Source organism: Penicillium cataractarum (assembly GCF_028827025.1).
Source record: "Penicillium cataractarum strain IBT 29864 chromosome Unknown utg000002l, whole genome shotgun sequence".
Taxonomy (NCBI): Eukaryota; Fungi; Ascomycota; class Eurotiomycetes; order Eurotiales; family Aspergillaceae; genus Penicillium; species Penicillium cataractarum.
Window position 1 is genome coordinate 2,940,858 of NW_026622738.1, and position 24,631 is coordinate 2,965,488.

A 24,631-nucleotide genomic window follows, 5' to 3' on the forward strand; every position below is an offset into this window, starting at 1 on the left:
TCGATCTTATCTGCCTAGAGGAATCAGAGGCAGAAGCATTGATTGGTCAATTCCAAGGCTAAGCACGTTGTAGATGGAGTCGCGGGATGATTTAAGTCCCGGGGCGAGGCTGTGGGAGAAGTGTCATTTTGGGGCGGGAATACTCTTTCAGGTCTGGCAACATCCAGTGGGAACGGGCACGCTTCTCTCAGCTTCTCCACTCTCTCTTCTCGCCCTTTTGGACCCCAACCACTCCTTGCATGGACGAAACTCTAACAAAAAATGGCTGCCAAACTGATCGATCGACGATTCCATAATGTGCCTGGTATGTACATCGCTAATTCTCTACTTCTGGATACGAAAGTCTAGAGCATTGTTGACCATTGTTGACCATTGTTGACCAAAATTTCAGGAAAGCTTCGCGTGGCTGAGCTGTTCTTTGATGTGCCCCTCGACTACAGCAAGCCCAGCGATGGCACATTGAGACTCTTTGCCCGAAGCGTCTCTCGTCTAAACAAGCCTGTCGAGCCCGCCAAAGAGGAGTCCAAGCTACCCTGGCTCGTCTACCTTCAGGGGGGGCCGGGTTTTGGATGCAGTGCCCCGCAAAATTACGGCTTTGTTGAGCCAGCCCTTAACAAAGGCTATCAAGTACGAGACCATTGATGATATTGTTGAACAACTTCTGTCGTTCCTGTTATAATTTCCTTTTTACTAATTCACAAGACAGATTCTCTTCCTGGACCAGCGTGGCACTGGTCTTAGCTCTACCCTCACTGCGGGGACCCTAGCCCGTCAGGGGGATGCGATCAAGCAAGCCGAGTACCTCAAGAAGTTCCGTGCTGACAACATTGTCCGTGACTGTGAGGCTATCCGGAAGTTCTTGACTCTCGAGTACCCCGAGGATCAGCGCGCATGGAGTATCATCGGTCAAAGCTTCGGCGGCTTCTGTGCTGCCACCTACCTGTCCAAATTGTGTGTCACTCTCGCTCCATGTCCTACAGTTAGAAAATGTATGCTGACTTCTACTGCTCGATACAAGCCCCGAGGGCCTGAGAGAAGCTTTCATCTGCGGTGGACTGCCACCTCTTGTTGACAACCCAGACCCCGTCTATGCACGAACTTATGGTATGTTGGTCTTTAACAGAAACAGGGCCTATGTCGATACTGACACTCGAACAGAGAAGGTTCTGGAGCGCAACGAGGCATACTATACCAAGTTCCCCGAAGATGTTGAGCGCGTCCGGGAAATCATGCGGTACCTGGCGACAAACCAGGTTGCCTTGCCCTCGGGCTGGCTGACTCCAGCCCGTTTCCAGCAGCTTGGAATCATGTTTGGCTTCCACGGTAAGTTATCTCCTGTTAATAGATGGCGAGTCTGAGATCTAATTATGAAGCAGGCGGTCTCGATTCTCTGCATGGTATGTATCTACTCTTGTGAACCCCTTATCGAGAAGACTATTCCTCACCCTGGCCCTAGAAATTGTTCTACGAGTCTGTAACGACCTAGAAATCTTTGGCTCTCTTACAGGCCCAACTCTTGCTATAATTGATAGCAGTGGTGGTATGGACAAGAACATCATCTATGCCATCTTGCACGAGGCAATCTATTGTCAAGGGTGAGAGATGCCAATTCCGAACCCCCATCAAACCAAAAAATGCTAATCTTCGACTCCAGCAAACCCTCGCTCTGGGCAGCAGATAGACGACGAACCGAACACCCTCAATTCCAGATCTCCGACTCGCAATCTAAGATCTACTTCACCGGCGAGATGGTAAGAGCCTCCGCTGCTATCGCGTAGCCGTCGTGGCATGGAGCACATCTAACCCATCTCTCACACAGGTCTTCAAAGACATGTTCGAGTCATACACGGAGCTCAAGCAGATCCAAGAGGTAGCCGATATTCTCGCTAACGCCAGTGATTGGCCAGCCCTCTATGACGAGGCCCAACTGGCTAAGAACAAGGTACCTGTGTATGCCGCTACTTACATCGACGACATGTACGTGCACTTTGACCTGGCTTCCAACACTGCGGCCAAGATCAAGGGTACCAAGCAGTTCATCACCAACACCATGTACCACGATGCTTTGCGTAGCAAGACGGGCGAAGTGATGCGTCAACTCTTCAACCTTCGGGATGATTCTATTGATTGAAAAGGTGTGATTGCGAAACAACTTCGCTTCTCAGCTTGATATGCTTAGCCACGAGCGCTTACATTATGCTCTTTTGCGTCATTCTTGGTGAATAGATGGAAACCAAGAGGGTAGCAGCAGCGAGTCTAGACATACGGAATAGCACACGAATTCAATGAAAATATAAGCATCAGGTATGGTTACGAGAAGCTAGAGGTGTTATGTACAGTGCGGTTTCAACCAAATGTAGCTAAAGGGTAGATAAATTCTAGCATTTGACGGTCTGGGTTTGGGTTCGGGTCCCATGACCGCCATGAGAATGCTCTCCGAATGACCTTTCCACCATGTATGAAATGATCATATCGAAATTATGCGCACGGTGGTCAAGCTTGTGAACCACGAGTGTATGTACAAAGCGCTCTTCGTCAGACCGATTCCAACCTAGCAAGAGAGGCGTCGAGGATCAAAAGACCTAATGTTTCTGTTAGTCGCATGAGCTAATTATGGTAATTGAGAAATCACGTACGGCACCCCCAATGATGAATAGCCTTTCTTCCTCTTGCTGTACCCACTGAGCAATTTTACTGGCGCTCTGCACTAATGCATTCCGATTGGCATTGGGCTCAGCAACGCAGTATAGCTCGAAAATCGGGGTTACCCATGCAAATGAGCTCGCGGATCGCGATACACAGTGGTGCACCTTGACGTGGCTATTCTTGGCATGGATGCTGGAGTGGATGTTATTGTATACGGACATCAATCTGCACATGAATGTTAGAAATTCAAGTCCGTTAGGGGGGGGGGGGGGGGAAGATGAATCCTGACCTTCGCCTGCGAGAGATTGAAGTGAACTCGGGAGAGTAGGACGACATGGTGAATTGGACGTTCGCTCGTGACTTGTATATAAAATGATGTAGTACTGTTCCGGGCATAATGTCGGTGGTAGCTGGGCGACCCTGATCAATTGCCGCGGCGATCATCTTCAAACTGCCATTCTTCTCCATTTGCTTTAGATGGACATGAGTCAGTCTTTACTGCCTTATGTTTCCAGGCGAGTATCTACTTACCTCCACGAGTGAGTCGCGCATTCCTTGCATCTCAAAGAAGCTTTCCTTATCCGGGCTAATAAGAACAATAGCGACCGACTCGTCCTTCGAGATGTCCTCATTGTCGTCCAGATTGCCTCGGAGATTGAGGAAGCTGACATACATGTAAAGGTAGCCGCTGCTGTTGAAGCCAGGTAGACAAACCGGGACCCAGCTTTCACCACCTCCTGCTTTGATCCCGTCGGCCTCAAATATCATATTGAAAAGAAGTTGTAGATCACCTGGGTGGAGGGAATGTTTCTTTGGCCGCACGACGCTCACAAGGCGCCCGCCAGCAACCACTAGTCCGTAAAGCAAGCTACTGACTTTCGTTTTCAAAAGCGCGTTGTTGATTGACTGGCGATGTACTTTGCGTAGCTTGAGACACTCCAGGGCAGACAGGAGGGTGGATGGTGATCCACGAGTGAAGCTGTCTGCTAATGAAGACAAAAGTGTTTCTGACCCCTGCAGTGGCCGTTTCAAATCCGTAGACGGACGGACTGAGAACAAGTGAGTGAGAGACGGAAGAGTCAAAGTGGATAAAATTTGCATGTACAAAGCTTCTAGCTGGAGCCGAAGCTGAGTATCACTCTCCATCATGCGGCTGATGGCGACAAGATGTAGCGGTCCTCGAGTCACAATAACAAACTTGGTATCTCCGGCCGTGAAGCTCCGAAGATGATCGCCAGATTCTTCATAGAACGATATGATGGTTTGGACAACTCCGACATATGTTGAGATCAATCCTCCATCACCGTGCCGTGTCCAGATTGGCTTACCAGCGGCAGAAAGAATCATGTAGTGTTTATGCTTGCTCTTCCATCGCTGAAGAAGCAAGTCTTCATTGCCGGCATCTTCATTCAGTTCGCCCACTGGCTCAAACTCGGCCATGAAGTCATCGTCATCGACATCATCAGCGGGAAACTCGGGGAAATGAAGTAAGGTTGCGGCATCCGGATGAACTCCTGGTGCTGTCGCCACAAAGTCCTTGAACAGGGCTTCAACGTCGCCCGCGTCACTATTTTGGATGGAGCTCCGAATGCTCGCAGAATCGCCCGCCTCGCTACCTTTCGGACTCGCCAAGTGGCTAAGACTAGCTCTTGCTTTCAGCCCTCTAGATAGACCACGCACTGCCAATGTGGAATAGGCACTACCCCCGGCTTCCGGAGTCAGTGTGCCAATCTCCGCTCGAGAAACGGCCGTTGTTGCCTCTGCTTGTAGATTCGCATTTCGCGATGCCGTCTCATCGTTCAATAGGCTTAATGTGTTCGGTCGTGGGGGCAAAGGTGGTCGTGGCCCCTCTGGGCTGGGGCTGCGATTCCGAGACTCGGCTTGGGAAGGGCTGGGAGCTGATGAAGGTGTCGAGTTCTCGTCGCTAAGTTCATCGCGGTTGACGCTCTGAGACTCTGGGGGTGGTGTAGTCATCCCCGCAATGGGCGTGCGCCTCTGGACGCAGTCGCTGGGCGCGGGGGATAAATCATAAGTTCCGCATGTTCAATATCGTAGAAAACCGCCCAGAATCGCTGGGTATGCTGGTCGGCGCGTGGTTTCTGCGGGGAGTTGGGGGGAAGACACTGACGTCGATCGGAGACTCGGCGAAGCTCGCAAGGCGGACAAAACATCAATGTGGCCGCCTGCGTGGCCCTTTCGACCCTAGTCCAACGTTCAACCTTCCCCGTCCACTAGGGTTGTTCTCGATGTCCTAAATATGACGGAGTGCGCCCTGCAGCTTTTACAATATTTCACTCTCCGTCATTGGCACCATGAGCCTTGATCCAAGTGCTTTTCCGAGGTCGGACTCCCCCGCAAGCTCCGAAAGCTCCCTGACGCGCACGCGGCTACAAGGAAAGGAAGGTCTGTACCTCCCACAAAGCTTCGCTCTTGAGGAAACTCGTGTCTAATTATTGTTTTGCAAAAATAGGATCACTCAAGAAAGACAAGAGTTATCGCCGCTATGCGTCAAGCGTTGAACGAGCGTTGTCACTGTTCGATAACGCCCTCCAAGAATGGGCCGACTACATCTCCTTCCTCAGTCGCCTGCTAAAGGTGAGCGCAAGCCGAAGATCTCCGTAAGAAGTATGGCTAATTACTGTTTAGGCACTTCAAACCCACCCCCTGATCAACCAGTCGTCCCGCATAAAGTGTTAGTCTCGAAACGACTTGCCCAATGCCTAAACCCATCATTGCCCTCGGGCGTTCACCAGAAGGCGCTTGAAGTTTATACATACATATTCGGACTGATAAAGGTATAGTGACTCGTGAAGTGTGCTCGGAATACATGGGCTGATATATTTTATTGATGTCTAGCTCGAGGGACTGTCGCATGATCTCCCACTCTACCTGCCTGGCCTTGCCCCGACCTTGACCTTCGCTTCGCTCACCGTTCGTCCCCTGTTCCTATCTCTGATAGAAGGCTATATCGTTGATCTGGAACCATGGGCCATTCGCCCCGCCCTGAAAGCAGTCCTTCTCGCCTTGCTCCCAGGGTTGGAAGAGGAGACCAGTGATGATTTTGAACCAACGTTGCGGATAATCAACAAGCTTCGAGATGTATCTGGACATCTTGAGACGCAAAGAACGTCCGAGGCAGGCGCCTCTGGACAATACTTTTGGCAATGCCTCTTTCTGGCCTCGATCACGAATTCTAGTCGGCGGCTCGGTGTGCTTGCATACCTGAACCGTTATCTCCCAAAGTTGGGGATCGCCGATCGTCGGCTAAGCACGGCGGATAGCATGGATATGAAAGACATACCGGCCGAAATTTTGGCGGCTGCTGATTCTGTCATTCTACCAGAGCCGGGCCTTCTGATTCGTTGTTTTGCATCGGGCCTTTCTGATGAACAGCTCTTGGTGCAGAGAAATTTCCTCGATTTGCTAGTCACTCACTTGCCTTTGAACTCTCCAATTCTCCAGTCTCGAATCGCCGAAAATGATCTACAAACGCTGATCGTTGCTGCTGTTGGCGTGGTCGCTCGACGAGACATGAGCTTGAACCGCCGACTTTGGGCATGGTTCTTGGGACCGGAGCCTGCAACTGAGCGACACTCTACAGATGACCGAAAGTTTTCTTCAGAAACCACTCGCTCGTACTCCATTGATGGCAAGGAACTTTCCCAGTCTCAATATTTCAGCCGCGTTGGCCTGCAACCCTTGGTCAACGGCCTCCTGAAAATGATCAAGCAGACACCTACAGTCCCTTCTGAAAGGACGAAACCTTTCCGGATTGCACTATCCTTGATGGATCGTTGGGAGATTGGTGGCTATATTGTCCCAGCCGTCTTTCTTCCTATAATGAACAGTGTCCAATCATTCGAGAAGCAGGCACCAAGAAACCACTTTGAAGAGGTGTTCCGTAGTGCCAGTGCTTTCTTCGATGGCGTGGAGAGTAGTGTCATCTTTGCGGAGCTTTTGGGTCTGATTGATTTCCGTCGTTCAGATGTCGACAAGGATAGTGGCCAAGTCTTGCACAACCTGAACCTGGCCGAATTTATTCTCGAAAACTTCAATGTCCGGGAGGAGGATATGGTTCAGATACATGTGCCTCTTCTGACCGTGTCATTGCTTGTCAAGATGGACGAGCTCTCCTCTTTGAACGCACCACCCTCAGAAATGGTCTCAACTCGGCAAGCCGTGTCAAGGTCATTGCACAAAGTCCTCAAGTCTTTAACACCGCTTCTAACTGAGCGGGCCTTCTCGAAGAAGCCTGGCTCCGAGAAAACCACTGCCGCGGATGGCAAAGCCCGAAACAGCGAACTTCTACAAAAGGTCCACAGCTTCTACGAAAGCAGCAAGAACAGTCTTGAGCTTCCGCCTCTTCCATTTGCTCCAAAGCAACTTGCCGAGGTGATTATTCGGGAAGCTCACGAGCTGTCGATCCAGGCTCTAGAGAGCGATGATAGCACTTCGTCACTTCATGAGAACCTCAATATTCTGGTGACATTGCTACAGAAACTCCCGAAGTCGCGTGTCCTTCGAGACCGACGGCTCTTTGAAGCAATTTCGGAAAGGCTGGCCGGAAAAGCCGAAAGCTCCACAACAGCATCTTTTGCAATTGTTTCAACCATTGCGTCTGCAGTGACCAATCTTTTCTTCATCCAGAGCCCTGGATTTTATGTCAGCTACCCAGACGCATCAGACCTCATCCCAAGCCTAGTTCAAAGGTTGTGGCAATATCTATCACCATTGAGCCCGAAGTTCCATGTGGAGGCCGTACGCTGTTTGTGGTCGCTGCACTCAATATCATGGGTGGATCACCTAGTGGAGGCGTCCATTACTTCATTGATGGTTAATCCATCTGCAGCGGGCTCGTACCATCTCTCATCAGAAGAGCAAGCCGAGAAGTTCTACATTCTGTGGAACCACAGCCATCATGGTGGCCATGACCAGCCTCCTAAACAAGTTCTGGAGGTTGGAGGAACCCCGTTCTCCTATCAATGCTCGATGCTCGAACGTCCGTTGTTTATCGTATTGGATCTTTTGTCACAGGAGCCTGGTGACGTTTCCCAGAGCGTTCAGCAGTGGCTTCAGGATCTACCATCGATTCATAGGTATGAGGTCCCGCAGCACAATCAATGGGACCTAGAAGCTAACACTGCGGCAGAATTTTCCATGTTGTTGTCTCTAAGCTCGAAGAACTTTTTGAGCGTGACGTGCCGGGTGCAAACAATGACCAAGCGATCTCTCCAGATGATTACAAAGAGTGCAGTTACTTGCTGCGCACGGCCTCGAATATAATCTCTACCCTTTCCCATCCCGGGTGGATGGCACTCCTCACACATACCCTAGGCCAACTAGAGAAACGGCCAAATGGACCAAAGGCGGATGACAATGCAAACTCGAAAAGCCTTCATGCTACGATATTCGAGGCTTCTTTGCGAATAATAAACGACCAAACACCAGAGACCACACAAGTCACCCCGGAAGGAGAAAAGCTGCAGAAAGCCGCACTGTATCTCATGCGGCAACTTCTCTTGGGTCCTGGAGCCGAGGATCTCGTCGAATCTGGGATCGATGATTTCCTAGTCGATCGTCTTCTTGTTGCTGCAAACGAAGGAGGTAGCATTGCCGTTCAGGGCTCGCTCATCGATGCGCTTCTAGCGGCTCTCAAAGTACGGTTCGCGCAGGCTTACCTACCCCCACCTCCTCCTCGACCCAAGCATCAGCGAGCGGCCTCTCGTGAACGGTTAACCAGTCCTTCAATACTCTCTTTTACAAGTGACAAGGCAGACAGAGCACCGTCGATGCCCCAACTTCCGCGGCCGCCTGAGCGCCTCCTTGATTGCCTCCTGAAAGGCATTAGCTCCGCGGAATCTCGAGAGATTGTGGACAAGTGGATTGGCCTACTTTGTGAAGTGCTTCCACTCTACTCACACTCAATCTTCCAGATCCTCCTCATGCTTGTCGAATGCTTCTGTAGGGAAATCAAGGCCTCATTTGGAAGACTTCAGCTTGCGTTCCAGCAAACAGAGGACTGGCCACAAGACCGCTCCGAGCATGTGACGATCGCTCTTCTTACGGGCCTTGAAACATGTATCGCAAATGCCCACGAGCGCCTTCTCGTGGAGGAGTCAAACGTCCCAGCAGCGAAAAGTCCCGACCAACCTCAGGGCTTCTTTGGTAACATGGTATCAGGGGTCTTCAACTCAGATGGCAGCCAAAGCCGGACCAATACCGCTAATGACCGCTTAACTGTTCTACTCTGCTTCCAGGACGCTGTTCGTCTTTGCTTCTCTATTTGGGCTTGGGGAGCCGGGGACAGTAGTGGGACTCACCCTGACTCTGAATCGATAGCCTCCTTCCAGTACACATCTCTGCGCATGCGAAACAGGTCTCGGAGGATTCTGGAGCATCTCTTCGGCGCCGAGGCTCTGGAGTGCCTGGAGACCCTGGTAGAAATGTGGGCGAAGTCGGACATGGGTACTGCGTCGCTTATCTTCAACCTCTTGCATACCCTTGATGGGTCAAGCCCGAAGATTACAATTCCAGCTGTCTTCAATGCGATCTATACGCGCACAAATCCAGCTGCTCTGGATCAAAACCGCAAGTCGTCATTGACCTCCAGCTTGTCTGAATCCGAGCTTGCCAGTTTCCTGGTCGCCTATGCACGCTCCTTGGATGATGATGTTCTTGATGAGATTTGGACGGATTGTACGACATTCCTACGCGACGTGCTCAGCAATCCATTCCCTCATCGTCAGATCCTCCCACGGTTGATTGAATTTGCGGCTATTCTGGGAACCAAGTTGGAAAACACAACATTTGGTGAAGACCGGCGTATGCGTAAGGAACTCGGGGTACGTCTTGCTTTTCTCTATTACTATTGACAGATTGGGGTTGACTAATTTTTCTCAATCTATAGGACGTGGTTTTGCGGCTCCTTACAGCCGTTTTCACCAGCAAGCCCCTTGGACTTAACCAGGAATCCAGTCTCATGGCGCGATCATCTCTGGACTACGACCGCACTGCAGTGTCTCATACAGGTCCAGACGACATGCTCAGTATATTGGCAGTCTCTATGCCATCGTTCCTTACAACCTTGGGCGATCCAGATCGTATCAACACTGCCATCAGTGCTGTGTCCACCAACGTCGTTGGACCACTGATTCGCTCCCGCCTATTCCCCAATAACCTCAACCGCAATGTGATGGTTATTCTCCAGCAAATGGCTAAAGTGCCCGCCGCCGCAAAGATATGGAAGAAAGATATTTCTGATGCCTTCAATGATACTCGCTTCTTTGGGCTTCATTTGGATCTGGTCATGGGGTGTTGGATGGAACTTTTGCGGCAGTGGACCCTTGCCGACAAAGATCGTCTGTCTGAAATCTTGAGTCGTTTGCCACCACCTAGCGCAGCCGGAATTATGTTTGGTGTGGGAGCGTCAGCTGCACGATTGGAAGCCGATCGCAAGGCACAGTTGAACCTTCGTCGCATCGCTCTTTTGATCCTCTCGGCAAATGAAGACTACTTTGTGGCAGAGCTACCTGGCTTGCTACAGAAACTTGAGGATCTCTTAGCCGCGACCAGCGCCTCGTCACCGTCATCTGCGACTCGGGCAGAAGTCTACATGGTTCTTCGTGCCGTGGCACTCAAGACTTCTGCGACGGCGATCGCACCATTCTGGCCCTTGATCAACGCCGAGTTGCAAGAAGCTGTTGCAGCAGTACCTCGCAACTCCCAGTCAGACCTCTACAACGCTTACTCGCTGCTGCAAGCCTGCAAACTCCTCGATGTCCTCTTGGTGATTGCTCCAGATGACTTCCAACTCCTGGAATGGCTCTTCGTGACTGACACGATCGACGCCGTGTACCCGCCCAACCGCTGGGAACCAGTCGCCCTAGCTGATGAGGTATCACAAAGCTTCGGACCTCGCGGTGTATTCTCACCTACAGTTCCTGGGGATTCCTCTGAGCCTGCGGCACGTAGTGGCTTTAAGCGACCTTGGCTCATCTCAGACAATATCCGAGAAACAGCCAAGGATGAAGTTGTTGAGCGAGTCTTGCGGCCTTTCTTCGACCGGTTGAGCATCTATGTGTTTGAAAGTACTTATGGGATGGAGAGCGTGGATTTCGGGGTGTGCCGGGATGATCTGTTGGCGGACCTGTTCAACGAGAGCACGATGGCAAACTGAGTTTTTGATGGAGTTCTTTGTATAGATGATTGTAAATCAAAGCGATTTTTATTATGCATTCATTTGGCTTCACTATGCATCATATGCTGTTCCTTGGGATGTATAGCCTGTTTTACTTCAATGCGAACCGTAGTGTTCGAGTATTAGAGCGGGTGTACATTGGTATCTCAACCATCCACGGGCTTAAACTAGTTGCATAGACCGGTGTCTTATTTTAGGGCTCCAGTGAATCACATACCATACTTTATTGGTATTCGGAAATCTGCAAGTGTTGTTAAATTCGTTGCAAGTCCATTTGTTTTGTAGTATACTTCGCTCGTATAGAAACCTCCCGTTCCCGCCGCCACCTCCGCCGGAATTCCCTCCTGTCAACGTCACTTTCCACCAAGCTGCTTCGATCGCCACCATCTAATCTACTTCACAACGTAAGAACTACCCATGCTCTGGGAATAAGGTTGCTCCCTGGGCCTAATCTAACTATCAAGGTCAGGATGACTGTGCGCACAAAGATTTTCCTCCCCCCTTCGCGGGCGCGTGGGTGCCCGAACATTCTCCGTCTCCCGTCCCCGCTGGGAGGCCGCGCCGTTGCCAGCGCGAAAGCCTGTTGGCGCTTTCCGTGGAGGGTATGTCTTGATCCCTGATATCTAGCTTAATATGTGCTTTGATGCTTGATATTGTATCATGCTGTGGCTTCTTCTGACAACCAACAGACTCTTCGGCTTCCTAGCCGGTGCAGTCGTTGCCGGCGCGTCCGTCTACTACTATGTGCTTGGAGACTACCGTGTTTCCAACGAGATGTTGAATGACGATATTACTGTATGTTTCAACCTTGTTCCTTTGTCAAACACTTGTTTGCAGTAGCTGATCGTGCGACCATCCTCCTCTCCGGTATCCCCGGAAGGATGGTCTCGTTGATATACAGGCTCTTCAGCATGCTACCATCAAGCTTCAGTCCTACATTACGGAGCTGGAGACCCGGGTGGATCAGCTGAAGAAGAAATGAGATATTTCTTTCATTTGTCCTTGATCTGCTAGTGCTTTACTTGGTTCTATGGCGTTGAGGCGTGTTGTCATGCATTAGTTTGACTGCGAATTAGGCATTTATTCAAATTTATATCTGTGCTAACTAAACTGATGGTTGCAAAAGTCCCTTCTAAATATACGGAATTAAGTACAAAGTACAAAACATCTGCCCATTTGATGCCAAGCTCCTCTCGTGGTTTGAGCTTCAGGAAGCTCTGGGTGGAGTGCAAACAAATCAAACACCGCCTTATCGTGGTCATCCGAATAAATCAACTCTCGGCCTCTCTCTTCCCTGGACATTCGCCCTTTACACCCTCAACACTCCTGGAAATCATGTTTCGCGTCGAGCTTCTAGCAAATTCCTCATCTCATGCGACCCCAGGCTACACCTATGTCGCAGACCGAGGCTTCGACCCAGCCAAAGCCGCCATGGCTCCGGCCCTCGGCCGCAAACGCGGAATTCACAACGCCAGCAAAGGCGGCGACATTTCTTCGCGACGCGCAAACGCCATCATCCGCCACTTGGCCGAACTAGACCGCGAGAACCAGCGCGATGTGCAGATCCCCGTACCCGCCAGGCCAGCGAAGGAAGCAGGCGCACGCGTCTCCCGGACAAAGACTACCTCGAACGTGCGCCGTATCTTGGTCTCGCAGAAGACGTTTCGGAATCACCTTGATGACGAGGAGGCTGCTATCGCTGCCGGAGGTGGTGGACTGAGTATACCGGTTGGAGCTGCGGCGATCGCGCCGGTTATCCCAACGCGAGTCAAGGCAGTAGTGGCTGCTGCTGCGGCGCGGCGGAGCTCGACGCCAGCTTCTACTGCTGCTGCACGGAAGAAACGACCGTCGGCTGTCGCTACTACCACTGCTACCTCTACGCCTACCCCTGCGCCCTCACAGACTGAGAATACGGATGCCGAAGCGGAGGAGGATAGCGACGAGCGGAAACACAAACTCATTAAGACGGAACACGATAATGATCCCCTTCTACGGTCATATGCTCCAACTCTGCCGTCAGAACGTATTATGGATCGTCTTTTGGCGGAACCCGCTCTGTCGTATAATGCTTCGCGCGCTGGACCGCCGATCTCGACACAGCTTCCCCGGGCTTTTTGTTGTATGTGTGGATACTGGGGCAAGATTCGGTGTAAGAGTTGTCACTTGCGAACCTGCGGGTTGGACTGTTATAAGGTCCATGAAGACTCGAGGTGCGGTGCCTTTTTCTAGGGCGAACTGGAGGTATCTGTTGTGTATACTATGGAGAGGAGAGGACATTCTTATGCCCTTCTTCTATCTTAATGACTTGATGAATATTATGGCCAAAAGCGACTGTACCATAGCTAGTGTACTCTTAATCATTACCGATTTTATTTTTCGCTATGGAAGTAACCAAAATGTAAAAAGGATTTCTACCGTTCAACATTTCAGGTTGATACCCGCTCGCAGCTCATCCTCGCGAATCTCAAACATGACCTGCACTCCAACAAACAGCACTACGCAACACGAAATCATATATGCAACGCCCGAGTACGATCCCGTCAGGGTAGTAAGCAGGTTCTGCAAGCCATCCAAACCGAGTGCAAAGCCAACCAGGTTGGCAATCATCATCATGAGCACGTTGCCAACCGATCCGATGCCACTCAGGACTCGGTACGCGGTAGGCCGCGAGCGCCAGCGACTAGCAGGGAACAACATGCCACCCAAAACTTCAGGCAAAACGAAGAGGGTAATGAGCCAGCTCCACATCAACAAACGCAGGTTGATATCGTGCCACAAAGCAACGAAAGTGAACACCAACAAGAAGTTGCGGATCTGGAGGAACTTGGCCATCAAGCCTGACTGCGGTGAAGACGAGGATGGTTTTGATCCAGCAGGCCGTCGTCCACCACCGCCTCCGCCAAGGGGCACGTAGACATATCGGACAATCCAGCGGTTATAAGAGCGGTGCCAGCCGCGCCAGAAGGCAAAGGCAGAATAGTTGTTTGACATGCAGCGGACCATGTTCTCTGGCGGGTCGATTCCGTCGATGAGGGCCCATAGACGGAAGAAGCGCCAGGGGATGAGCAGCTTCAGCCAGATGATGTGGAGATTGAAAAATGCCAGCATACTGAGTTGGCCGGGAGTGAACAGGGACCAATCGGGCGATGCCTTGGAGATGGCCACAGCATAGATGTAGTGGAGAATAAGCTCCATGCAGAGCAGGGTGAGGAGGAAGCGGATTCCATAGAGGGTAGTGCGAGTACTCGTCAATGAGGGTGCTTTGTAGCGTTGCTGTGACATGTAATCGTTGAAGGTCAAAATAGGGCCGGCCAGGTACAATGGCGAGTAGAGCACGTAGGCGATATAGTTGCGCATACTGAATGCAGAGGGCTCGGCGGGGATTTTGACACGGTCTCGGTCAGACAGGGTCGCGGGGTCGAGCTGTTTCTTCTTGTAGAACTCGGTCAGCTATACCCAGTTGATGCAATTTTGCAATACAGAAACTCACTTCAATCGCGCTCCCTGCGGGGTATTCCAGGCTCCAATAGTAATCCATATTGAAACTGATCAAGCGCAGGACGGTGACCTTGAAAAGAACCTCCCATCGAGGCATAATGCCACCGAAGCTATCGAGTGCTTTCGCCCACTCGACAAGCAGAGTGTGCTTCTCCCCTGGCGAGCCGGACCCCGGAGACAGTATGGTGGCAATCACTTCGAATGGGTACCCTCCGCATAGTTCGTTGGCGAACAAGATGCAGATATTGAAGGTCCATGTGACCGCAGGGACGTAAGACCGGGGAAGGTTCTTGCCAATTTTGTAGTTAATAAACAGGATCAGCAAGACTTTGAGCGCTGAGACTCCGTGAAGCGCAGTGACGAAGATTAGCCCAAATCCAAAGTCAAAGCGCATCCGTTGCTCTAGCTGCGCATCACCGGCCGCTGCCGCCGAAGGGTGGGCGGGCTTGGTTTCGGAGGTGGAACGACTCGTGAAGGACTGGTAGACCCGACGGGCAATTGGATGGGCAATCAGGAGCAACAGGAGATAGGGGATGTTGTCGCGGAAGCTCGCATATTGGGCATCGGAGTTGTCCTGTCGTCATTGAAGCGGCGAACGTGAGCTATATTCGCCTCGGGGATCTATAGTTGACTTGAACTCGGAACTCACAACAAGACGGCCAGGAATCCATCCTGGTGACAGGAGGTGGGAGTATGTGGGATAGATAGGGTGGGTGTCTGTTCAATTTGCAGATCTGCAGTAAGCATTTGAAGCGCTATCCTCCTGCCATGTCCGCAACATAGGCTCTTCACTCACCCTTCGAAGCATCCACGACGGTCTTAAACATCAACGGAACGAGTGTGATGAAGAAAAGGTAATAGACGAAGAACTCGGGCGTGCGCCAGAGCGGAGCGGGTGCACTCTGGGCGATAGCATTGGCGCGGGCATCTTTCGCACAGGGAGGTCGCGTGTCAGCGGCAGCGTTGCCTGGGGTGGTGGCGGTGGAGGTAAAGCGAGTGTCGAGGGTGTCGAGCGAGTAGATGCGTCGCAGCCAGGAAAGAAGGGCAGGCATTTTATAGCAGGGGCATGGCGCAACGCGACGATCGGAGTGGAGGGACGATGGATCGAGGGTAGAGGGTGTTTACTTAAGAGTCTCAGGGGGGGGCCGAGGCATTGCCAACTGGCCACGGGGGTCCTTCTCTGGGGAGCCAATCACCGCCCGAGAATACCACATCGATCTATAACCATCTCGATACTCTTTGCGGCCTCCCAGGGAATGTTGTTAAGAGAATTTGCTATTCTTAGGCTGATTGAGAACTACTTCCCTAGCCAACCCTCTTTTCTGCTTGACAGCTTTACCTCGTAGTAAATATCATTTCTTCTTTCATTGATCGTATTATAACTTAACTAATGATGACTCCAGCAGCATGCAAACAATTTGGCAAGCAACATTGTTACGTGATGAACTATAGTCCATCAGACCAAACATTTCTCAGCAAATTCGAAATTGCCAAACAGTCTCATCCGTCATACCTCCCTACCTCTAAGCTGCTTTTTCAGCAACGGGCGTGATAGAAGTTTCGGATCCACGGCCAAGAGAAGCCAGTGTAGACTTGCGCACCAACCGGAGATTGAATACGAGAAGAAGCAGGGCAGTCAGACCCGCAAGAACACCCAAGGTGACCATGGCACCAATGACACCAGCAACCGCAAGACTCATTCCTCCGCTGGAAGACGATTTAGACGACGAGGCATTAGAGGAAGAGTCAGAAGTGGAACTGCAGATACCAGTGGAATTGCCACAGGCCTGGCACCACTGCTGCTGGGAGGTGATAGCAAACTTCTTGGTGGAGTCGACAAACTGTGTCCATGGAATCTCCACATCGGACTGTCCAAAGAGCGGGTAGGCTTCCAATTCGGTTGAACCCTCGATGCTCGTTCCATTATGGAACAAGAAACGGACGTTAATGTCCGACTCCGAGGGCATCCCTGTGCCAGAAGTGTTTGTGACGAGCTCCCATGTCATCGAAGAAGCATAGACGGGCATTCCAGTAAAGTTCACATTATTGCTGAGCCCAGCCAGTCCAAAGTAAGCCAGGAACGTTGCGTACGCGCCAAATTGGATGTTCAACTTGGACTTGCCGCCAGAACTGATGGTCTTGTTCAAGGATGTCAACACTTCACCGGCCAGCGTCATGCCTGCCACTGCACGAATGGGCTCTGAGCTGTTATATGCGAGATTGAACTCATGAGTGTTGGCTAGGACCAGCAGTTCTTCCATCACCGCATCGGACGGGATGCTGGCAGAAGCATTGTGGATCGAAGCAACGTTCAGTAAGTCCCAGATGGTGAATGCATTCTTGAAGCTGAGGCCACTCGAGGAGACGGTATTGTTGAGATTAGATTCGAGAGATTTGTAAAGACTGCTTGTGCTGGAGAGCAGCTGCTGGTACGAGCTCGAGTAGAAATAGTCGTTGCTGCTCACCTCCGCGTTGTTGCATTCGGAGGTGCTTTGGAGCCATGTATTGTCTTCACTACTACTGCCAGACTGCACATCTCCCATGGGGATGAGCTGGTAACCGCTCAGAGGGGAGTAGACGGTGGTTCCATTGCGAAGAGTCTCGTTTGCAGCCGAACCGACGGGCGGGTAGAGACCCTGCAAGAAGGCTTGACCGGAAATCTGAATGACAGTGTCCTGGGGCGCACTGGCACTGATCTGGGCTAGGTTGACGACGCTAGAGCTAATGCCCTCGATATGATTCTGCGAGCTAGCCGAGATGTACCGCTCATGGAAGAAGTTGCCGGTCATGTATTCTTGATTGTAACCGAGATCCGTCAACTTTGTAGGTGGAAGGCCCTTGGCTGTGCGATCTCCATGTCGCTGGAAGATGTAAGCACCCAAGACTCTTTCTGCACTAGCAAGGTCTGCCAAAGGCAGAGAGGCAATGGCCAGCAGGGTATGAATGATAGCCATTGTATCTTTGTTGATTCAAGACGTAGAAAGCTACCAGCTTGAATTTGACAGATCAAAACTGAAACTAGGAAACGGTAGACCTTGTTGTCTTATTTATCTGAGCACGGTGCGGGGGAAATTCAGCCCAATAGTGTATGACTATTCCTGGTGTAAGAGAAAAAGTCTAGCTCAACCCATGTGGGATGTTATGGAGCACTTTGACTTTGGCTTCCGACGGTCCTGGCGTACCAAATGCATGCCTGATTCGCCCATCCTCGTGCCCACAAGACATGATTGTATACCAATAGTTCCAGGTATCGTCTAAAAAGACCCTACTGGGTGAAAGATGAGTCGGATAGCGCGGTTCCCTGTCAACCTCGTATCGGGGGGGCGCATAGGCTATCTCCAGTCTCGATGCAATTGTTCCTTGGGTCGTTTGGCGAAAGCTTAAAAAGGTCCGAGGGCACCCCGCCCTCGCTCAGACCTGTTGTACCAGGCCTCTCGACAAAAGCAATGCTACTTTTCGCTCTTTAGCTGCATGATACTAGATCTCCCTGGTCATACCATTGACTCATCGTTGATACGATCAGCATCTGGAAGGTAGTCACCCCGCAAAAGCCCCCTCTTTCAGTCCCAGACATGCAGTCAGAAGTGTGCTGACTATCGTTCGGACTTTAACTTGATATTTCAAACAACCATGATCGAGTGGCTACATACTGTGGCGTCTTGTTATCTGCGGGTTTTCAGCGGCTATAAACCGGCCCTGCACTCGTGGCCCCGATCTTCCATGGTTCGGACATTCAATCACGAATCCTCATGTGTGCCGCAAAGCTTCATGTCAGCCTCAACAGGAGGCGGATTGCCAGAATGAATAACAAATCTGAGTAACAAGTAGCTCCATATCTCAACTTCCAAGTACAATCTGGGATGAGATATCTTATGTGCGACCGGGCTCACTATGACTTGCAGCCAGCAGTATCCAACTGGCCATCGGTGGGAGCATCATATTAAGTACAAAATCCTCCTTAGTCTGTCATGACGATGTTTATCTTGACGTCAGCAGAGTTGAACTGGCAACAGTGATAGATAGATTGAATTCGTAGACTTCAAAGGAGGTATGATTGGACCCAGTGGCAACCTTAGCAAGCTTGAAAGGTTGATTGCATCAATCTACCGCTTTGCCTACTTTGGGAAGCACTATTCATCCAATGAAAGGCAAAAGGTTTCATCTTACGCAGGGTCTGCCACCTCCAACAATGGACCCTCATTCTCCCTGCATTCCAGAAGGGTCCAACTCTGGCGCACGGACATCAAAGCCGACAAAAGCGGGATCGCAGTCAAAACTCCTAGCCAATAGAAGCGGGAAGCTGGGGAATTGACATTCCTTCCACATCCCTTGATACACTTCATTCAACTTCAATTTTGCTGCTTCAGGTAACTGTTAGACTGTCATATCGAGCTCAGGAAAAAAAAAATAAGAGGGATACACTGGAGCGACGATCACCTGTCATACTCTTGTCATACTTTTGGGGAGACGGAGGAGCTACTCGACAAGGGACTCCCTAGCACAACCATTCCTTGCTCGAGACATTACCAGTTATAAGACTCTAATCAGTGCGGGAGATCGCTTAAAAGCCCTCTTCAGTATAGACTATTGGACAGCCGGATGACTCGGCTGATAGCTAGTATTAGTGAGTCGTGAGGTCATCCGGAGCTCCGGTTCCCGCAGCCGAGCGATTAAACGAGTTATTCGAGCTATTCTTCTGGTCGAATTCTTGGGGCAGAACTTTCTTTTCGAACGAGGGGCTGGGAAGTCAATGCTTGCAAGCCATGGAAGCAATTGTGGAATGTCGCATGAATGATCCCCTGCATTCGAAACCATATGGGTTCCGTGCAGAGAACTATATAACAAAATGAACGAGCCGACCAAGTTTGCATCTTCATCAACCACTTTCTCATTTGTTTGCATGAATTGATCCAGGACTCGTTTCACTTATCTTTATTATCTACCTTCGTTCATCATGGAGATCACTGTGGAACTGGATACCAACAACCGTCCCGATGAGTGGAAGATCGAACAGGGTATGGCTGGCCACAAGCTGCCAATCCTAGATCAGACCGGGAGTGATACCATCAATATTTATCCTCCACCACCTACCAAGATCATCAAAGACGAAGAAGCTATTCAGTCGGTCGGCGATCGTGCGAAGCTGTTCTCTCGAGAGCGTGTAGGTTGGAAAGGGTACGTTACTCAAGGCGATTTCGGGTATACAAGGTTACCATGGCTGACATATTGTGCTTGTTTGCTTTAGATACGTCGAATGGGAGAACTTCCCGGAGAAAAAGAGCAGAGCCAAAAAGATCTTGGCATCTCAGACCTTCCCAGAATGCCCTGACTTCATGTTCGGCCCCATCCCCGGCACCAATCCCGTCCTGCCCGGCGATGACTTCAAAGCCTGGCACGCAGCTCTCGGTGGAGAGCTCACCACCGTTTCCGATGATTCCTGGCGTACTGTACTTCGCGAGAAGCATCCCGATATGCTTCACCTCCTTCAATTCCCCTATAACGGCGAGCCCCCGAAGCGACTTGTCACTTCCAAGACGATCACACCCAACCCACTTCACTTTGTGCGAAACCACGGTGGCATTCCCATTATCGACAAGGATAAGTGGGATATGTCGCTGGATGGGCTGGTTGCAAATCCCAAGACCTACACCCTGGACGACCTTATGGATGAGTCCCGGTTCCCTCGCATGGAGAAGACCGTCACTATCCAGTGCTCTGGCACCCGCCGTATCGAACAAATCTCACTGTACGGTGGCCAAGGTGACGAAGTACCTCAGGCTCCATGGGCCGAGGGTGCTATTGGAACCGCTCGATATGTGGGCATCAGCTTAAAGAAGGTGATCAAAGACTGCGGCGGCTTACTCAAGCCGGCCAAGCACCTTGAACTCTACGGAGCCGAGACCTATGTCAAGGATCTCGAAGTGGGCAACTACGTTGTCAGCGTTCCATGGTCTAAAGTCAAGGCTAACGAGGTCATTCTGGCCTGGGAGATGAACGGTGAACCTCTACCCAAGATCCACGGCTATCCACTGCGGGTCGTCGTTCTAGGGTACATTGGTGCTCGTAGCGTCAAGTGGTTGTACCGCATCAAGGCTATTGAGCATCCTTCTCGCGCTCCAGTTCAGTCTAAGGAGTATCTTTACTTCAACCAACAGGTTGGCAAGTACAACTTACGCGCAACGGACGGCATTCAAATCCAAGAGATGCCCGTCAGCTCCGCGATTATGTCGCCCTGGACCAAGCAAACTGTCGTTCATATAGGTACGATCAGATGCAAGGGCTGGGCATACTCGGGCGGAGGTCGATGGCCCGAGCGAGTCGAGCTATCTGCCGATGGAGGCTTCACTTGGTATTCCGTGCCTCCTGAGAAATTGTCTAAGAAGGGGCGTTGGACCTGGCGAACATGGGAATATGATCTTCCATGCGATGTGGAAGGTTGGATCGAGATTGTCTGTCGATGCTGGGACAACTCGCTCAATACACAGCCACTAAATGTTCGCGCCGCATGGAATTGGGGTCTACATGTTACCTCCTCCGCACATCGCATCAAGGTTTACAGTGTCAATAAGAGTCGGGAGCTTACCAGGAAACGTTTGGATAAGTATGAGCAGCTCGGCATTCCTCTAGCGCCTCTAACTCACTATGACATCATCCCTGGACAGACGGCAGAAGAGTATGAGCAGTACTGGCGGGATCATGATCCTCGCGACGTCGATGATTAATTTTGTTTCGGACAAAAGCTTGTTATTTCTCGATTGCCTGTACTATCGATGTGTATTTGGCTATCCTTGTTGAAACGAGATTGTACTTAATAATACTAGCTGCATTGATCTCTTTGCGATTTACTCAATTTATACCTCAGCATATTGTTTACATTACTTTACCGTGCTCATCTCGCTTAGAATATTGTAATGCCCATAGCAACCTCATGAAGCTCCCGGCGACTGGAAACGATATATTCCGAGACTGATCAAGTTAAACCAACTTTGGCTTAACTCATTCAAAAATCATAATTAAAACTGACAGATTGTTTGTATAGTGTTGGCGTGGAGGAGATGCGCGATTAGATCAGCACTCTGCGCCGAGCATTTCCCCGGAACCTCCACCTGCATCGACAACCTCCCCTCGCCACTTTACAAGTGCCAGCACAAACAAACATCCAAGCATGACCAGCAAGAGGGTAAGTATAGCTTTAATGAATTCTTCCAGGTCACCAGCCTTAGAATTACCATGGACCTTACTCTACCTTGAAAATATCCCTTTAGCCCCGCAGAGCTGACCTAATGCTAGATCGCATTCAAGGTCCACGGCACCGTGCAAGGTAAGACAACCCGCCTTACTGCCTCGTCTTTCATCAGCCCTTGCTGCCTGAATAAAATAATACATAAACACAAAAGAAATTACATGCTAATCCCATCGTCCAGGTGTCGGCTTCCGGTAAGGACACGATCACCCAGATCGGGGTATGACATCATATCTTATACAACGGATAAATCACAGAGATTTTACTCAAAAATGTGCAACTAGTCATGGCCTAACAGGCTGGGTTCGAAACACCACATGTGGGAGAGTAAGTAGACTCTCGACCACAAGGTTTAGTTGGCTCTCGGGCTAATTCGATTTCGCGGCTTAGGTTGAGGGAGAAGTTCAGGGCGATGAACAGACCGTGCAGAAGTTGCTGCAACAAATTGATAAAGGCCCGCGTCATGCCCATGTTGTGAAGCTGGAGAAGCGAGATTTGGAGCTTCAAGACGGGGAGGATCAATTTTTGGTGATGAGGACTGCAGAGTCGATGTTTCATTCTGGGGCTTAAGCTGTTTCTCTATGATGGTGGTCCTTCCATCGATCGCTTCCATCGTCCTTGGATCCTATTTTAACGAGAATCATGAACTTTCCACAGGAAATCATTAACTTTTTCTTCATCCATGAAAGATTGCAAAGTCCTAGAGTAGTTGCTTAATTGTCTAAATTCCACGAGGGTGTAAACTCGACACAAACAACCATGTAGAACGTGGACTATATTTACATCAGGCCCAGCCGCTAAGCATCCCCACCGCGAGCGACAATGAGCAAGATATCGGCAAGCACCGGGGGCCTACATTTCTCTTCAGGACTCGTGACCAAGTTCACTCCCCAATTTCTCACCGGTGAGATCGAGTTTCAGAAAATTCAAGATCGCGAATAGCAGACGCCGTGCTCATCCCGAGATTTTCTCGGGAGGCCGTGAGTCAGTCAGTGCCTGACGGGCAGGGCGAAAACGGTGGCCACCCCCGACTCCTCCCGAAGTCACCTGCCTCGTCCAAAGGCCCAGGCTGACGGTATTCGGATAACGGTCGAATATCAACGTCGTAGTTAACACACGACTACATGGGTAATGGGAAGCTCGTTGATGCTGCTTCTTGTTCGTAGATGGTTCTCTAGGGTCGTATTTACTAGCTATCACGTCAAATGCATTGTCATTCGAGCCGCAGGGCAGACGATCGGCGAAGTGGGGGTCGTTCTGGTATTGTTCCTCTAACGGGCGATCGTGGCCGTCGTATGGCCCGCCAATAAGCACTGGCAAATGCCGTCATTCTTTCAGGCACACCCCTGGCCTGTTCCAAATTTGAGACTGTCAGAGGAGGGCGAAGCTATGGTTTACGATGTGTGGATTTTTTTTTTTACTACGGTTTTTGCTCGGGCTTCGTATTCTCTCGGGCTTTCGGCCTTGAGTCGCGAGGTATAAAGCGCGAGGCTGACGCCGCCTACACTTGCTTTTCATCTTTCAAAGACATTGAACTACATCGAACAAAGAATTACTTTCGACATCAACTACAAAGCTGATCATCACCCACACCAGCTTGTTCATGATGAACTCACTATCAACACTATCGACGACTGCACCCTTGCGGGTTGCTGCACGGCCGCAGACTTATCTCTTCCTGGCCGTTCGCACATACTCCGGAATAGCGGCCACGACGATCAACTCTTCATGTCTCGCCAGACAACGCTCTTCACCATTGACCTACACATCAAAACGCCTGATCTCCTCAACACCTCAACCCAAGATCAAGGAATTCTTCCCACCTCCGGCAAACCCCGCAGTGAAAGACGTGACACCGGCATGGTCGCATCCAATGTAAGCAGAGAGACACCCCGCAAGCTAATCTCGAATACGAGCTCATACAAAGTTTTACAGTTATACCGAGGCGCAGATGCAAAACGTGAGAATCGCGCATCGCGAAGCCACCAACTGGTCCGATTGGGTTGCCCTGGGCACCGTTCGCTTCTTCCGATGGGGTATGGACTTGGTGACGGGATATAAACACCCACAGCCGGGACAGGAAGCATCGGAGAAGTTTAAGATGACGGAGCAGAAATGGCTGACCCGATTCATCTTCCTGGAGAGTGTGGCGGGTGTACCTGGAATGGTTGGTGGTATGCTGAGACATCTTCGGAGTTTACGACGCATGAAGCGTGATAATGGATGGTATGTATCTATTCTCGAACCGAGCCCAGGCCTCAAAAGGTTTACTTACACTTACCTTTCTCTCTAGGATCGAGACCCTCCTCGAAGAAGCATTCAACGAGCGAATGCATCTCCTTACATTCCTTAAACTGGCCGAGCCCGGCTGGTTCATGCGCTTGATGGTGCTCGGCGCCCAGGGAGTGTTCTTCAACGGCTTCTTCTTGTCGTATCTCATCTCCCCACGGATCTGCCACCGCTTCGTGGGCTACCTGGAAGAAGAGGCAGTGTTGACATACACACGGGCCATCAAGGAACTCGAGGACGGCCATTTGCCCGAGTGGAAAACGCTCAAGGCACCCGAGATTGCAGTGAACTACTGGCAGATGCCGGAGGATCAGCGCACGATGCGAGACTTGTTGCTCTATATCCGTGCCGACGAGGCCAAACACCGCGAGGTCAACCATACGCTGTCGAACCTGGACCAGGCGGCTGACCCCAATCCCTACCAGACGGAGTATCAGGATCTGAGCAAGGACCATCCTACTCGGGGGATTGATAATTTGAAGGCGACGGGATGGGAGCGGAAGGACATTTTTTAGATGAGAAAAAGCGCTTGGGGTAATTGGTGATTTTTTCGGGTTGGCGTTGGCGGGAATCACTCTTCTCTCTGGTTATAGAAGCATGACTTGATGAACTATGCAATCGAATTCCAATCGAAGCATCGAATCGTTCCAGTTTGTTCGGTTGGAACGCGGGACGCGGGGCTCCGCTAAACCCAAAGGGGCAATTCAGCAACACGTTCGGGGTTTCTGTAGTTTTCTGAAAGTAAAACTTAATCATCT

General features: G+C 50.7%; 10 protein-coding genes across 10 annotated transcripts; 7 read left to right on the top strand and 3 right to left on the bottom strand.

Moving 5' to 3' along the window:
* Nucleotides 1-261: 261 nt before the first annotated feature.
* On the top strand, nt 262-2,131 carry N7496_003149 (proline iminopeptidase; the record flags this gene model as incomplete). The annotated part of the gene is made up of 9 exons (XM_056696080.1): nt 262-304; nt 392-627; nt 707-951; nt 1,019-1,104; nt 1,159-1,323; nt 1,377-1,397; nt 1,457-1,595; nt 1,655-1,751; nt 1,820-2,131. The coding sequence occupies 9 exons, from the start codon at nt 262-264 to the stop codon at nt 2,129-2,131; spliced, it is 1,344 nt and encodes a 447-aa protein (XP_056558292.1).
* Nucleotides 2,132-2,573: 442 nt separating this feature from the next.
* N7496_003150 (guanine nucleotide exchange factor MON1) lies at nt 2,574-4,620 on the bottom strand (the record flags this gene model as incomplete). The annotated part of the gene is made up of 4 exons (XM_056696081.1): nt 2,574-2,582; nt 2,637-2,871; nt 2,936-3,117; nt 3,178-4,620. The coding sequence occupies 4 exons, from the start codon at nt 4,618-4,620 to the stop codon at nt 2,574-2,576; spliced, it is 1,869 nt and encodes a 622-aa protein (XP_056558293.1).
* A 581-nt stretch (nt 4,621-5,201) lies between these two features.
* N7496_003151 (dopey family protein) lies at nt 5,202-10,822 on the top strand (the record flags this gene model as incomplete). The annotated part of the gene is made up of 4 exons (XM_056696082.1): nt 5,202-5,264; nt 5,503-7,742; nt 7,796-9,488; nt 9,554-10,822. The coding sequence occupies 4 exons, from the start codon at nt 5,202-5,204 to the stop codon at nt 10,820-10,822; spliced, it is 5,265 nt and encodes a 1,754-aa protein (XP_056558294.1).
* A 510-nt stretch (nt 10,823-11,332) lies between these two features.
* On the top strand, nt 11,333-11,825 carry N7496_003152 (uncharacterized protein; the record flags this gene model as incomplete). The annotated part of the gene is made up of 3 exons (XM_056696083.1): nt 11,333-11,445; nt 11,533-11,638; nt 11,745-11,825. Coding segments are annotated over 3 exons (300 nt in total), but the record flags the coding sequence as incomplete, so codon positions are not given.
* Nucleotides 11,826-12,178: 353 nt separating this feature from the next.
* Nucleotides 12,179-13,072, top strand: N7496_003153 (putative HIT finger domain protein; the record flags this gene model as incomplete). The annotated part of the gene is made up of 1 exon (XM_056696084.1): nt 12,179-13,072. The coding sequence occupies one exon, from the start codon at nt 12,179-12,181 to the stop codon at nt 13,070-13,072; it is 894 nt and encodes a 297-aa protein (XP_056558296.1).
* Nucleotides 13,073-13,261: 189 nt separating this feature from the next.
* Nucleotides 13,262-15,393, bottom strand: N7496_003154 (putative glycerol:H+ symporter (Gup1); the record flags this gene model as incomplete). The annotated part of the gene is made up of 4 exons (XM_056696085.1): nt 13,262-14,293; nt 14,334-14,915; nt 14,991-15,058; nt 15,138-15,393. The coding sequence occupies 4 exons, from the start codon at nt 15,391-15,393 to the stop codon at nt 13,262-13,264; spliced, it is 1,938 nt and encodes a 645-aa protein (XP_056558297.1).
* A 471-nt stretch (nt 15,394-15,864) lies between these two features.
* N7496_003155 (uncharacterized protein) lies at nt 15,865-17,295 on the bottom strand (the record flags this gene model as incomplete). The annotated part of the gene is made up of 1 exon (XM_056696086.1): nt 15,865-17,295. One exon carries the CDS (start codon nt 17,293-17,295, stop codon nt 15,865-15,867), a length of 1,431 nt encoding a protein of 476 aa, XP_056558298.1.
* A 2,000-nt stretch (nt 17,296-19,295) lies between these two features.
* Nucleotides 19,296-21,063, top strand: N7496_003156 (sulfite oxidase; the record flags this gene model as incomplete). Its single annotated transcript, XM_056696087.1, has 2 exons — nt 19,296-19,516; nt 19,587-21,063. 2 exons carry the CDS (start codon nt 19,296-19,298, stop codon nt 21,061-21,063), a joined length of 1,698 nt encoding a protein of 565 aa, XP_056558299.1.
* A 443-nt stretch (nt 21,064-21,506) lies between these two features.
* N7496_003157 (acylphosphatase) lies at nt 21,507-22,154 on the top strand (the record flags this gene model as incomplete). The annotated part of the gene is made up of 5 exons (XM_056696088.1): nt 21,507-21,521; nt 21,632-21,662; nt 21,766-21,778; nt 21,842-21,911; nt 21,975-22,154. The coding sequence occupies 5 exons, from the start codon at nt 21,507-21,509 to the stop codon at nt 22,152-22,154; spliced, it is 309 nt and encodes a 102-aa protein (XP_056558300.1).
* A 1,036-nt stretch (nt 22,155-23,190) lies between these two features.
* On the top strand, nt 23,191-24,388 carry N7496_003158 (alternative oxidase; the record flags this gene model as incomplete). The annotated part of the gene is made up of 3 exons (XM_056696089.1): nt 23,191-23,459; nt 23,520-23,810; nt 23,878-24,388. 3 exons carry the CDS (start codon nt 23,191-23,193, stop codon nt 24,386-24,388), a joined length of 1,071 nt encoding a protein of 356 aa, XP_056558301.1.
* Between the last annotated feature and the right edge of the window lie 243 nt (nt 24,389-24,631).